Below are 16,096 nucleotides of genomic sequence, written 5' to 3' on the forward strand. Positions count from 1 at the left end.
TGCTGCAGACACATGCACACTCCTGCTTTTTAACTAAGGATAACAAGAAAATGAAGACAATTAGATAATACAAGTAAATTGGAAAGATGTTTAGAATTGTATTCTCTATCTGAATCATGAAAGAAACAAACTGGTTTTATGTCCATTTAAAGGAACACTAAAGTCAAAATTAGGCCATTTATTTATGCAATTATGCATAATACTTGTCACTTCTGTATTTTATGGTTCTTTATTATAAATAATGCTATACTTTAGGTCTTAAAAAGGGCTACATTTTACAGCAGTATAGGGAACCTTAAAAAAGTTTTGGCTGTATTAAAACAAAATGTATGCTTACCAGATACATTCCTTTCCTTCGTGGCAGGGAGAGTCCACGACTTCATTCATAACTGTCCACCAAGAAGAGACAAAGACACCTCAGCCAAAGGGGATAAATATTCCTCCCACTTCCCCATCCCCCCAGTCATTTGGCCGAGGGAACGAGAAAAATCAGGAGAAAAATTAGGGTGTAGACGATCCTTTCTGGTAAGGTTAGCTCCAGGGAGGGGAGGAGGACATCCTTACTAGATCTGCAAACCAGGTCCTTCGAGGCCATGAAGGAGCTATTAGGATCACTCTGTCCTGCTCCTTTTTGATGCCAGCTACTACACGAGGCAGTAGAGACAATGGAGGAAAAAGATATACGAGTCTAAACCTCCAGGGAACCGCTAACGCGTCTACCAACTCTGCTTGAGGATCTCTTGATCTTAACCCGTACCTGGGTAGTTTGGCATTGAGACGAGAGGCAATCTATCTCCGGGGGGCCCCCATCAGAGGGTTATCTCTGAAAACACCTAGGGTGAAGGTACCACTCCCCCGGGTGAAAGGACTGACTGCTGAGAAAGTCGGTTTCCCAGTTTTCTACCCCCAGAATGTGGATCGCTGAGAGACACCAGTTGTAGGTCTCCGCTCGCTGAAGTATTTGGGACACCTCGTTCATCGCTAAGGAACTTCTTTTGCCTCCCTGATGGTTGATGTACGAAAACAAGGTAATATTGTCCCATTTAAATCTGATATGCTGGGCAGAACTGAGCTGGGGCCAAGCCTTAAGAGCATTGAGAATCGCCCGCAGTTCTATAATATTTGTCAGAAGAGAAGACTCTTCTCGATACCAAGTTCCCTGGGCCATGCTGGAACCCCAGACTGCTCCCCAGCCTGAAAGGCTGGCATCCATAGTCACAATCCCCCAGGACGGTCTCAAGAAGCAAGTGCCTAGAGACAGATGATCCTGACAGCGCTACCAAGAGAGAGATTCTCTCGTCTGGCTGTCTAAGAGAATCTGCTGAGACAGGTTTAAATGATCTCTGTACCATTGTCTAACACCTTCTCTGCCATCCTTCCCTAGTGACGAAAGGCAAAGAATGACTGGGGGATGGGGAAGTGAGGGGATATTTATAGCCTTTGGCTGGGGTGTCTTTGCCTCCTCTTGGTGGCCAGGTGTTGACATTCCCAACAGTTATGAATGAAGTTGTGGACTCTCCCTGCATTGGTAAGGAAAAAATATTTAACCACCCACTTGCTCCATTTGTAATCTAGCCCTACATTAAGCCGCCAATCAGCAAGCGCTACTCAGGTCTGAACCAAAAATGGGATGGCTCCTAAGCTTTACATTTCTGCTTTTTTTTTTTTTTTTTTTAAATAGTAAGAGTACGAAGAAAAATTGATAAAAGGAGTAAATTAAAAAGTTGCTTAAAATTGCATGCTCTATCTAAATTATTAAAGAAAAAGTTTGGACTTAGTATCCCTTTAAGCAGAGAAAGCTGCTTTTGAGCCCTTGCGCGGCAGGACTGCACATGCGAGCCTACTTCCTGCAATGTAAGAAGCAGTTGTCACTCTCGGCATATAGAAATCACCCCAAACATGCTGATTGACAGGCCTTTTTTGCTCTCTCTCCCCCCTCTCTTTTGCTCTCTCTACCCTTCTTTTGCTCTCTCTCTCTCCCCCCTCTCTTTTGCTCTCTCTCTCCCCCCTCTCTTTTGCTCCCACTCTGTGACAATCCCTCCATTTGAGGGACAGTTGAGAGGTATGTAAATGCATAGCACCAGCGATGTGGCTGTGATTGAGTAATTTCCTCAGTTAAAAAAAAAAATTCTCACGCAAATGATACATACAGGCAGCGGACATACAGATGAAAAGCCGGGCAGAAAGGTTTGCAAATTTAGTACAAACATGGGGCCCTTATGTTTGACCAGCCCACTAAACCCAGAAATAAGCGTTTGCAGTGAAAACTTTTATCCAGCTTTAACTATCATAGGCTCCACGGATGAACTAATGACTGCACAGCCAGTGAGTTGCTAATGGGTAGAGGTGACGTTCCATTCCGAAAACAGATATGCACAACCACATAACAAAATCAGCAGCTGGGTGCTCAAATCACATGGAACGTCCCAAGATAAAAGGCTCTCTCTCCCCTCTCTCTTTTACTCTCTCCCCTTTATTTTGCTCTCTCTCTCCCCTCTCTTTTTGCTCTCTCTACCCTTCTTTTGCTCTCTCTCTCCCCCCTCTCTTTTGCTCTCTCTCTCTTTTGCTCCCTCTCTCTCTTTTTTTCTCTCTGTCTCCGCTCTCTTTTACTCTCTCTCCTCTCTTTTGCTCTCTCCCCTCTCTTTTGCTCTCTCTCTCTCCCCTCTCTTTTGCTCTCTCTCTCTCCCCTCTCTCTTTTGCTCTCTCTCCCTCTCTTTTGCTGTCTCTCTCCCTCTCTCTCCCCCTCTCTTTTGCGCTCTCCCCCACTCTCTTTTGCGCTCTCTATCTCCCCCTCTCTTTTGCTCTATCTCTCCCCTCTCTCTTTTACTCTCTCCCCTTTCTTTTGCTCTCTCTCCCCCCCTCTCTTTTGCTCTCTCTCCCCTCTCTCTGTTGCTGTATCTCTCCCTCTCTTTAACTCTCTCCCCCCTCTCTTTTGCTGTCTCTCCCCCTCTCTTTTTGTCTCTCCCCCTCTCTTTTGCGCGCTCTCTCTCCCCTCTCTCTTTTACTCTCTCCCCTTTCTTTTGCTTTCTCTCCCCCTCTCTTTTGCGCTCTCTCCCCCCTCTATTTTGCTCTCTCCACCCTCACTTTTGCTCTCTCCTCCCCCTCTCTTTTGCTCTCTCTCTCTCCACCCTCACTTTTGCTCTCTCCTCCCCCTCTCTTTTGCTCTCTCTCTCCCCCTCTTATGCTCTCTTCCCTCTCTCTTTTGCTCTCTCCCCCTCTCTTTTGCTCTCTCTCTTTTGCTCTCTCTATGCCCCTCTTTTGCTCTCTCCCCCCTCTCTTTTGCTCTCTCTCTCCCTCTCTTTATCCCCCCCCCCCTCTTCTGCTCTCTCTATACCCCCTCTTTAGAGCTCTCTGTCTCTCACAGCCAGTCGGCCACGGCATCTGGCCGCACCCGCATCACGACCGGACACACCCTTCCCTGCCCGTGTCACACCCGCCCATGCCCACTCCCCACCAGATGCCAGGTGAGGTCAGTTGGATTAAGGTCAGGTGTGTTTGTCCTCGCGCGCAGTCTCTACTGTGCATGACAGCTTCGGACAAACACACTTGGCCTTTTATTACACAGGATATATATTTATTTCTTCTTATTTTTTTAAGGACACAAAATCCACCAAGGGCAAATCTGAAACTGAAATTCTAAACATGCTGAGAAAACCTTTTTGTCAATCTCTACAGATATGAACATTCTTTTGTGTTTGCCACTTGCATTCAAAGAGCTAGCGGGTCAAGGCGACCTGCAACCTCGACGCTCAGGTGGAATTCTGGAAATAAAGCAATGGAATAATATGGATTTTTTTTCTGTTGAATTCAAATTATTTTTCTAAATAAATAAAAATATCAATCCAGAACTACATATTAACCATTTCTTCCCCTTTTTTTGTATTCACAAAATATGTGTAATTCCCCACATATGATCTCTGATTGTTAAAGGGACAGTAAATGTAAGTATTATGTTTACATCACTGTGTACTATATGCGTAATAAAAAAGGGATTACAGGACACTCATCTATTCAAAAGCTACTGTTACATAAAACCACATCAAAGGGTTGTTTGTTCTTGAAAGCCACATCGCTGGCACCCTTCACTTTAAAGTAGCAAGTTCCTGCGCTTGATTAATTTGTTGGCAGAATAGAAGGGTTACACACACATACCTCCCAACATCTGCCGGATATGGGTGGTCTTTGGAAGTGACGGGAGGGCCACCCATAGCATTTAAGGGGCCCTGGGCAATACAAATTTTTGGAACCCCTCAGCCCAGCACCCTTATTCATTAACCCCTGTATACCCTGTACCCTGTTTGGCCCACCCTGTCCAATTATTCAGTGTTACCTATATAAAGAATAGCACTATACATATAACACCTCCTGATGCCATAAACACTTATTTATAAACTATATACAGGATGTACATTTCACCTTCTCATAACCTCACCCCTGACATTGTGGGGCCACCCAATGCGCAGGGCCCTGGGCAGGCGCCCCTCTCGCCCTGCCCAAAGAGCATGCCTGCCAGGAGGTCTGTCACGTTTCCGGGAGATCATAGCTGTGTCTGGGGGGACTCGTGAATCCCTTAAAAAACAAGAGGCTGTAGGTAGGACAGCGGGACATACCTCCCACTCTGTGACAATCCCTCCATTTGAGGGACAGTTGAGAGGTATGTAAATGCATAGCACCAGCGATGTGGCTGTGATTGAGTAATTTCCTCAGTTAAAAACAAATTGCTGTGGCTGACAGGAAGGCTATCAAGGAGTAATGGTGGTGGTTTTGGGGGTCAAAATCTGGATGAAAATTAGCTTTTGAAAAAGTAAGTGCCTCATGAGCCTCTGTCAGTGCACAATAAAATAAAAATAATAGTTACTTTACAGTACTTTTAATGCAAATACTGTTTGCTGTTCTATAATTAATAATTTTTTGTCTATTAATACACATTTGTACAGACAAAAAAATGTTTTAGATAAATTGATGGTCACAAAAGAAAATCTTTCATTGATCCTATGTTTGCAAAGGAGTCATTTGAAATTTGCTTGTGTACAAAAATTAATTCATCCACTGTTTCCTATGAGGAACATCTTCAGGGCTGAACAGCAGCTAAAAATAAGAGGCCTATTTATCAAAGCGTCAACTGAAAATACGCTGGAATTCCACATCGTAATTGTCGCATGATTGATACGCCGTAGTTATCAAAGCGTCAAGAACGGCAAATCTTGAAATTTGTGACGTAACATACGATCCCGCAATCTCAATCCAACGCACATCGATGCGAGGTGAAAACCTGTGGAATTTGAGCGGATTCGTGTTCATTCGCCCTCCTATTCAACACTATTTGAAGCTCTCACGAAGTTAGCAAAATGTCTACAGTTACGCTCACGTCTTTTCTGACTCAGCGTACCTGGGTTTCAATCCACCACCCTTAAGGTCGCGGATGCCATAGAACTCAATGGGAGTCGGAAAACACAGAAAGCTTATGTTCGATGCTCCAAGAGAATGAAGTATATTACATAATAAAAGTAAATTAGAAACTTTATTAAAATTGTATACCCTTTCTAAATCAAACAATATTATTGCTACACGTTTGGTGCACTAGTAGATACAGGGATAAAAATGAAAAATGCATTACTACTGATTATGCTACAACTTTGTCTCTCATTACAAATCAAGGGGACAATATTATTTCTACATATTTGGTACAATATATAGCTAACTTCCTTTTTATTTTTTTGAAAAATCTATGTGCACCATGTTTAAGCCATGTCATACAAGTCCCACTCTCCACTTCACGCCATATTTGGCGCAACACTTTTCTCACCAATTTTGATGCAAACTCCTAAATAACCCACACACAAGTGAATTTTTCCACCAGTTTTTGATTGGAATATGCATAATCACATGATTTATGACATCAGCCAATTTGATTCAAATACACATTATAAACTATCACTAACGAACCAAATTGCTTGATACTTCTGTCATTGATCACTCAGAACTTGTAAGAGCTATTTGTTACATTGTGTATTATACTTTGAAAGTATCTATATGTGAAATTAGTATTAAAGATAAACATTGATGCTGACATTAGGACACACAGTGTAATATTTTAGACAAGGATTTTAAAATTCGAATTGATGTTTGATTCAATAGAATATTAAGCTGACAGCTCAAAGGGAAAGCCCACCTAACTTTAAACTGTCATGATTCAGATACAGCTGAAATTAAAATCACCGCTTTACTGTCATGCTATTTTCAGTGTATTTCTTCCTTCTCTTGAATTTCTTTTTCAGTAAAAATGTCATCTTATATGCCAGCCTATTTTATAACACCTGTGAAGGGGTGTTTTTTAAAAATAGATTGCAATCAGGAGGGGTTAGACAGGTGCAGCGAGAAATCGGGCCCAGCTCTTAAAGGGACAGGAAACCCCAAAATATTCTTTCATGATTTGGATAGAACATGCAATTTTAAACAACTTTCCAATTTTCTTCTATTATCAAATTTGCTTCATTCTCTTGTTATTCTTTGCTGAAGGAACAGCATTACACTACTGGCAGCTAGCTGAACACATTTATTTAGCCAATCACAAGAGACAAATGTGTGCAAGCACCAATTAGCAGCTAGCTCCCACTAGCGCAACTTAAATTTTTATTTTCCTATCCCTTTAAGATATCCATAGATTGAAAATAAATGCATATGATACTCTGATTACATGCTATATTTGCATTTACAATATATACATATAGTGGTATAAATAAACATAGAGATATGACAAACAACATTGTTTAGAACAAAAAAAGGAACTTAGGGACATGTAAATATGTTTGCAAAAGATTTCTGACATAACACACACACACATATATATATATATATATATATATATATATATATATATATATATATATATGTGTGTGTATATACATACTAAAATATGTATGTCCAATCTTAAAAAAAAAAAATAATTCACTCTCCACCAAATATGTCGCTACTTGCTATATTTGCAATTAATCCTGCTCAGAAAAAGAATACATTTACACTATATACAATAATATGCTAAAGAGAAATGGTATAAATAAAGTTGGGGAAAACCCGAATAGCCGCGGCATCGATGACTGTTAGTTAACACCAGTCCGATGCTCTTCGCACCGTACTTGACGCACGTGTTTTTGACGGCTTTTTTGATAAATAAGGAGATCGCATTCAGATCCGCGGCCACGTTTGGCGATATTTGGCGAGTGTATTGACGCCGACGAATGCAACATAGTTGATGCTTTGATAAATATCCCCTTATGTGTTAACTAGTGCAACTGTTACAAGCCAGCAGCAGCAAACACATTTATTTTTGTTTGTTTTTAATGAGGTCAGGACTGGACAAGAACAAAAGTGCATCTCACATGCTTATTGGAGGAGTCGGGAAACAATTAACAGACAATGACTTTGCTAAGATTGCTAAAAATAATTGTTGCATGCATTTGTTTATTGCTTTTTTGTTTGTTTGTTTTTTGTTAAAGGAACACATTTCTTTTTGGGTGAATGCAGTAAATATGGAAAAATTGTGTTTTATAACATTTGTCAGAATCCAAACGCACATCTCTATCTATTAACAAGGTTAAGACAGAAAGGTTTGATTGGCTTTAATATGACTTTTCTTCCCGGATTGTGAAATGGTAACTCAAGAACGGCATCTTTTTAAACTTTTAAAATCTGAGTTTAAATATTAAACATTGTTCAATTATTGTTTTATAATCCAGTCCAGCAGAGTTCCCATAAAAAAGTAGATCACATTTTTTTATAGGGTTAACCAATTACAGGGCTTTGTATGAGCCCTACTATACCATTCAGTATTCTAGTCCACCCAAAAACAACATCTAGTAGCTTTATTGAGGAGTTTAACTCTGATTGTATAACAGTAAATCCTCAAGGTGTTTGAATCTCTACTGGAGCACACTTAGCGCTTGAGTCCCAATAACCCATAGCTTGCAATCACCATGCGCTCTCTCACTATATGCCCTGCCATTTTTCCTACCATGAATATGCCCTGATTTCAGTAGAATTAGCCTCCCCAGCATTATGGCTGCAGCCTGCACCCAACAGTGGCTTCCCAGCACCACTCTGCCAAGGTACTGCTGCAGCTCTAGCAGGTCCCACCTTTAGTAGACACATCCCCTCCCACAACACACAACACTCCACCCATGGCATGCCCCAATCGCGCCCATGACCTACCTTGTGACACACCCAGTATCACCTCCCGTAGAGGCTCAGCCCACAAATCCCCAGTTTGCCTCTTGGAAGTTTCCTCACCCCCATAATAAATTTCTGGGGATGCTATTGCCTGGTTTACAAAGTAAAATGGGGTAATTCAATCACCACCATTAAAGCTTAGCCAGGTCCCAGATCTCATGGTATATCCCAGAACCATCTCAACTCCATTGTCTCTGGGTTCCATGGTGAAGAAGACAAATGTTGGGTGGTAAAGTACCCTCCCTTAACAACACATCTGATTACCCCTATCTACATAATCAAATGGCTTATGTTGCAGTGCAAAAAAATAAATAATAAAATATTTATTGCGATTAGAAAATAATTCCATTGAAAATATATATTTTTAAAGAAGCCAATGTATCTGTTATCGAAGTAAACTTCAAATATCTGCAGAAAAAACTCACCTGAAATATTGCGATCCAAGCGTAACCAATGTTATCGAAATTGATGGCACCTTTAAATGGGTTATGTTCCCCTGCAGAGCAGTTTGTATAATACTGGTTCCAGTTAACACAGGAAGTATTGCTAGTGCTATTATAAAAGTAACTATCCAACGTGCATTCAAGTCCATCTTCTCTCCGAGCCGGCACACTCCGGCAGTACCGCATACCATTTTCTCTGGCCTGGGAACAGATGAAAGGATTCTCATCTTCGTTCTCCGTCTGATAATATTGTTCCAGTTCTAAGGAAGGAGGCCTAAGTACCAAAAAAGATAAACAAATAGAAGTATTCACATTACAAAGTGAAATTAAAGAGAATCATATAAAGCTGTTTAAATATTTTAGTAACGGAAAAATAATTCACATAAATCAAAGAAAAGGCAAATATTATTCTTCTGTTATATTGACACTTTAATGACCCTAGTTTATCTTGGAGAGAGAACAGCGGGATATAGAAAATGCTTTTGTAACCACTGGAGAAAGTTAAAGAGAAAGAATACATGGGAGTTGCCTTTTTTCACGATAAAAGACAATGTTGTTGTGTTTACATGAAAATAAGTTATTTAAAGGGTCAACAACATAATTTGTGACACTTGTGTGCAGTACTCATGGGATTTTTCTTGATATTTTTTTATTGCACAAAGAGAGAGAGAAAGAGAGAGAGAAAAAGAGAGAGAGAAAGAGAGAGAGAGAGAGAGAGAGAGAGAGAAAGAGAGAAAGAGAGAGAGAAAGACAGAGAGAGAAAAAGACAGAGAGAGAAAAAGACAGAGAGAGAAAGAGGAGAGAGAGAGAGAGAGAGAGAGAGAGAGAGAGAGAGAGAGAGAGAGAGAAAGAAAAAGAGAGAGAGAAAAAGAGAGAAAGAGCGAGAGAGAGAAAGAAAGAGAGAAAGAAAGAGAGAGAGAGAAAGAGAGAGAGAGAGAGAAAGAGAGAGAGAGAGATAAAGAGAGAGAATGAGAGAGAAAAAGAGAGAGAAAAAGACAGAGAGAGAGAGAAAGAGAGAGATAAAGAGAGAGAGAGAGAGAATGAGAGAGAAAAAAGAGAGAGAGAAAGAGAGACAGAGAGAAAGAAAGAGCGATAGAGAAAAATAGAGAAAGAGAGAGAGAGTATTAGAGAGCAAGAAAAAGAGAGAGAGAAAGAGAGAAAAAAAAGAGAGAGCAAGAGAGAGAGAAAAAGAGAAAGAGAACGAAAGAAAGAAAGAGAGAAAGAAAGAAAGAGAGAGAGAAAGAGAGAGAGAGAAAGAGAGAGAAAGAAAGAGAGTGAAAGAAAGAGAAAGAGAGAGAAAAGAGAGAGAGAATGAGTGAGAGAGTAAGAGAGCGCAAGAGAGAGAAAGAGAAAGAGAGAGATAGAGCGCAAGAGAAAGAGTTACCACTGTTACCAGGTAACTTCTCTGGCGGTGGGGATTGTGTAACTGCTCTGGTGGTGGGGATTGTTTCTGGGTAGGGCTGACTGTAGGCGCATGCAGCAGAAAGCTGGAGCGGCAGGCACATGAGGATTTGAGCATCTGTGCAGCTGCATACACTGCTCTCTTCAGTCTTGAGGCTGTGTGACTCATCTCACACTGTATCCAAGCAGCCTTGGGCAGACAGCATCCAGTCTGCTGGTCCCCTTAGCCCTGCTCTTTCTGCTGTGGCCCTAAGATCAACTAACTGAAGTTTGTTAGGGGAACAGTGCTTTGTAGAAAGGTGTCAGTGGGAAGAATAACTGAGTGCACACACGCCCCTCCCCATGCAGCATTGTCTAGTGCAGGGTGAGAGGGAACTTGTTCCTAGCAAAGAAGTGACATGTGCTGCTGTGGCTGATGTATAGTGTCATGCTGATACTTCACACATTAATGTAAGGTTTATTTTTATAGTTTTTGTTTTCTCTCTGTCTCAGATTTTACAGCTTCCCATAGCAGTTCTGCTGTTTCAGTCAGTAAACTTATATTTGTCTGCACCTCCATGCTTCCTCCTCAATCTTTAACTTGCTTTGCTTCTCTTGGCTGCCCTAAATCTCTTTAACCAGCTAACCTCACACCAGAATCGCATTCAAAAGAATATTAAATGAATCCACAGTGGAGGAATTTATATATTTATTTACTTATTAATACTGCTTAGGTCCAGTTTCCCATATTGCAATTTATATAATTTTTTTAAATGATTAGCCCAGCAGTGGATGATCCACTGCTGGGCTAAATTTTTTGAAAACAATTATAAAATAAATTGATTTAGTTGTTTTTTGGGATGTTGGAGTGGAGAGCGAAGTTGCATGGGGTAGGGGGCACAAGAAAATTTTTGCCCAGGGTCCAGTCAATATTAAAGATGGCCCTGCAAACAATACTGCTATCTAGAGCTCAAAACCATTCTTGCAAAACTGCCACCATAATGTTCTCCAGACAAGTGCATGTTACCTACCTAGGTATTCTATTCAACAAAAGATACAATGAGAACAAAGTAAATTCTAAACTATCTGAAATGTGAAAAAATTAGGTTTATGTCCCTTTATCAATAATGCATAATAAACTAAATTCCTAATATGTATTATATTTGCCAATGCAATAAACTTTGTATTCAACTTGGGTAATATATACAGTATCTCACAAAAGTGAGTACACCCCTCACATTTGTGTAAATATTTTATTATAACTTTTCATGTGACAACACTGAAGAAATTACACTTTGCTACAATGTAAAGTAGTGAGTGTACAGCCTGTATAAAAGTGTAAATTTGCTGTCCCCTAAAAATAACTCAACAAACACAGCCATTAATGTCTAAACCGTTGGCAACAAAAGTGGACCTTTATAAAGTACTCAGGAGGCCACTTTTGGACATCAGATACAATGAGTATAATTATAGTAACAGAAGGTACCTTGAAATATAAGAGACCACTTATGGGTCTCATTAAAAACCTCATGTTTTTATAATATTATAGTAAACTAGACAAGAAGCCACTTTTGGACCCCTAGCTAGCTTTGACATAGATAGGGACAGGTGTATAATCTTAGCATAAAGTGTACATCAAAATAGTGCAGTATGTAACTTAAAGATGTCAAGAGAAAATAACAAGAACCCATACTGCATTATACTATACTATAGATAGACTAAGGCATTAGGCACTAGTCAAAGTGAGAAAGTAAAATAGAGCTAAATGACCAATATGTGGTTTCAGTAATGTAAGTAATCAAGTTCACTACTTCCTAAATCACCTTGGATCATCTATAGCCAAATACAATCAGAGCAGATCTACTAAATATATTCATTGGTGAGGTCATGCTGTTCCGGCCGCTAGCAGCACAATAGATATTACTATTAAAGCATAAAGAGATAGATCTTCTATTAGAACTTTATCTCCATTATATTAGGGTAATAGGTAACCTTATACCAAAAGTGGAGAACAGCTCTAGCCTTTATACAATATATTTCCCTACTAGTAGGTGATCATCAAATTAAATACTATTCACCTAATGTGTCTCTTAATAATGCAACTTATGTAGTATAAGCTATCCAGTCACCATGTAGTAAATAATATGCTTTCCACAAGACAACGCTACAGTTAGCAGTGAGCAAAGGGATAATCAGGATTTCTAAACAAATTAGATGATAAGGTTCCATGTGTTCAATTGTATCACTAAACCAATAATATAACAAAGTTCATACATTTAGCTACCAATCAGCAAGCGCTACCCAACTGCTGAACCATAAATGAGACAGCTCCTAAGCTTACATTCCTGCTTTTCAAATAAAGATAGCAAGAGAACGAAGAAAAATTATAATAGGAGTAAATTAAAAAGTTAATTAAAATTGTATGCTCTATCGGAATCATGAAAAAAAGTGGGTTTCGTATCCCTTTAATTATCACTGTAAAATGTTAAACATGCATAAGGGTATACTTTAAAAAGCTATAAGTAGAGGCACGCTGATATTATTTACTCATTGCTTCTGTAGTTTGTTTTGTGATTACCAGTTACACATCTGCGATACCTTGAAAATTAGAGAGGTAACAATCCTAGGTAAGAATGGGACAAAGAGAAAGACAAAGAGCAAAAAACACTACAGCCAACAAACACGATAAAACACGAAGCAAACGCTTTGTTATACTTTTTCATTTTAGAGAGAGGTTTCCAATTTAATAAAATGAGTTAACTCACAGGCTGAAGTTTTGGGGAAGGAAGCAGCGATTTCTCAGTAGTCCCGACCAAAGCTGGACACCGACAATTCCAAAGATAAAGAAGACAAAAAAGCAGAGAAGAAGGACATTTCCCAGCATTGGCAAAGTGTCGAGGAGCAGCGTCACTAAGATGCGCATACCTAAGGACATAGAAGACACTTTATGTGATCAGATGCATGGAGTATGGTGGCTATTTGTTTATATCATCTTTTCACATAAAAATCCCCACATTGTTTATATTTAAGGGACAGTCTACTCCAGAATTTGTATTGTTTAAAAAGATAGATAATCTCTTTATTACCCATTCCCCAGTTTTCTATAACCAACTCAGTTATAATAATATACTTTTTACCTCTGAGATTACCTTGTATCTAAGCCTCTAAGACTTGTATTTTAGCCAATCAGTGCTGACTCCTAGGTGAATCCACGGGCATAAGCATAATGTTATCTATATGGCACACATGAACTAACGTCCTCAAGCTGTGAAAAACTGACTAAATGAACTGCTATAAGAGGCGGCCTTCAAAGGCTTAGAAATTAGCATATGAGCCTAGCTAGGTTTTAATTTTCAACTAAGAATACTAAGAGAGCAAAGCAAATTTGATGATAAAAGTAAATTGGAAAGTTGTTTAAAATTGTATGCCCTATCTGAATCATGAATGTTTAATTTTGACTAGACTGTCCCTTTAATGAATGTGCAAACCTACATTGTTTGCAATGACGATGACAAACTCAAAATCATTTGGGAAAATGGCCTTTAGTGTATATTTCCGCTAATATACTATTAGTAAATGCCTATTTTATTAAAAGGATAATTAAAGGGACATAATACTGCATCATTTAGAATCACTTGATGCAGTGTATCTGTAAAAAGCTGACTAGAAAATATCCCCTGAGCATCTTTATGTAAAAAAGGAAGATGAAACGAAAGCAAATTGCACGTTAGTTAATTGCAGCTTTAAGTAAAAGCCTGTTTGCAGTACAAACGTATTACATTAAAGCTATCACTCTTTTTAGTGAGAGTTTTTACTTTGCACCATGCACCAGCATTTTAAACAGGGTGCCTGCTCGCCTTATTTTTTCCAGCTGGGGTCTATTAAATTGTTAACAATTACCTCCTTTACCTTTAATTTGCCAATTCAAATAGCTGTTTTTACTTGTTGAAACCGCCACCTATACTGAAAGTATGAATACTGCAGTATGCTCTATAGAAAAGCTATGTAAACATGAAGCATAAATCAAACCCCCGGTTGTACTAAATTCCTGATTTTCATTTGATCTCTTTAGGGGGCTGATGAGCTAAGGTTCTCAGCTCTGGAGTGATTACCTAAGTCTTCTCAGTACTGCAAAATACCTCAAACAATTTCATAAAAGCAAATTATAGCTTGAGAGCTATTTATCTAGCTATTTGTGAAGACAAAACACATACATGACAACATAATGCTGAAAAAAATAAAGTTTTTTGTTATAAGGCCCTAAGTATTAGCCTTTGTGTATAGAGAGAGATAAGATAAGGAGGCATTTGTGTGTTGATAGATATACAAGCTCCGCCCATTCAAATGGACATGTTCTCAAAAACAATGGGCTGCTGTTTCAATTACCTAAAACAGCTATTTCAAATGCAAAAATAAAATTAAAGGGACACTCTGCTTAAAAAATGTAACCAAATAACAAACACTGTTATATTAATATATTTTTTACCTCTGTGATTCCCTTGTATTTAAGCCACTGCAGACTGCCCAATTACCTCAGTTCTTTTGACAGACTTGCACTTTAGCCAATCAGTGCTGACTCATAAATAACTCCATGGGAGTGAGCACAATGTTAGCTATATGACACACATGAACTAGCACTGTCTAACTGTGAAAAACTGTCAAAGTGCACTGAGACAAGAGGCGGCCTTCAACTGCTTAGAAATCAGTTTATGAGCCTACCTAGATTTAGCTTTTAACAAAGAATACCAAGAGAACAAAGCAAATTGGATGATGAAAGTAAATTTGTTTAAAATGAAATGCCCTATCTGAATCATAAAAGTTCAATTTTGACTTGCAGCTGGTACAAAAAGCTAAATGAAACATGTTGAGGGGGAAACAATTTTAAAGTACAGTGTCCCTTTAAGTCTATCTCTCATTTTAAACAAATGTACACAGGTTCCCTTGAGTCCTTCCATCTTTATCTTCAAAACATGACCTCTTGTTCCAACATATCAATCTAGATCTCTGCTTTATCCCCCTAGTGCACTAGATATTATAAAAAAAAATTGAATCAGCTCATTAATCAAGATTATGTAGGTTATTCTTTGACAGGCAGAATAGCACAACGCAAGTAAACCTTTCCAAAAGTCATCTGTAGTTTTGTGCAGTTAAAAATAAAAAATAAACTAACACAAAAGAAAAAAAAACAACAACAAAAACACAATCGCAGGTAAATGAACAAACAACGCAGCTGTTACACCTTAAGGCCGAAATCCTGCCAATATTTTTAAAAAGTTCCCTGCGGTACTGATAATTTTAGCATAATAATGTATACATAAATACGTGAAGAATACTGCATTAGACTTAATGCAATGGTAATGACACTGAAGCAAAGGAGTCTGGGTAAAATCTGTGTGACCTTGGCAAATACTTTTATCCCCTTGAGTGGCAGACAACTAGGATAAAGATCCAAGGCTGCCAACGCCAGTACAGATGAAGCATCTGTTCCTGTCCCAGCTACACATGGGATCTTTGTCAGTGACAAAAGAAATGTGTATAACCAGCTCATGGGGACTGGCTTACATAAATACATCTAATTCATACAGAAAGATTAAGTACAGCCCAAAATTATGTGTGGAGTATAATGCAGTCTGTCTTAATAAATGACAGTTCTGAGAGAAAATGTGTCTGGTTTTCCCTCCTCTCTGCGTCCAGCAGCCATCTTGAGTAATTTTGCGTCCTCTTTTAAAGTCAAAAGTATGCTGCCACTTTTTTTAGTCTTTTTTTTTTTTAAATAATGTGTTGTGGTGTTATTTTTGTTTTTGTTTTTTAATAAGGTTCACATGTAGTGAACCTGTCTTCCCCAGATTGTAAATTGTGGGGCGCATTTTTTCCCCGTGTTAGCATTGCACGAGTGTTTACATGTGCAATACCACCACCATTTTCTTGCGCAAGAAGGTTTATCAATTACCCTGGTCGAATTAATCGGAGGTGATTTTCATCCCACAGCTTTACTATATTAAAGGGATATGAAACTCACATGTTTTCTTTCGTGATTCAGATAGAGC

General features: G+C 39.0%; 1 protein-coding gene across 1 annotated transcript in view; it reads right to left on the minus strand.

Annotated features, from left to right (window-relative positions):
* CACNA1G (calcium voltage-gated channel subunit alpha1 G) overlaps positions 1–16,096 on the minus strand; it is a 686,261-nt gene that overhangs the window by 347,753 nt on the left and 322,412 nt on the right. The window contains exons 5-6 of the mRNA XM_053708713.1: positions 12,815–12,974; positions 8,652–8,943 (exon numbers count right to left, since the gene is read on the minus strand). Coding sequence (XP_053564688.1) covers positions 8,652–8,943; positions 12,815–12,974 — 452 coding nt within the window. The remainder of the gene's footprint in view (positions 1–8,651; positions 8,944–12,814; positions 12,975–16,096) is intronic.

This window comes from Bombina bombina, chromosome 1 (assembly GCF_027579735.1).
Source record: "Bombina bombina isolate aBomBom1 chromosome 1, aBomBom1.pri, whole genome shotgun sequence".
Lineage (NCBI taxonomy): Eukaryota > Metazoa > Chordata > Amphibia > Anura > Bombinatoridae > Bombina > Bombina bombina.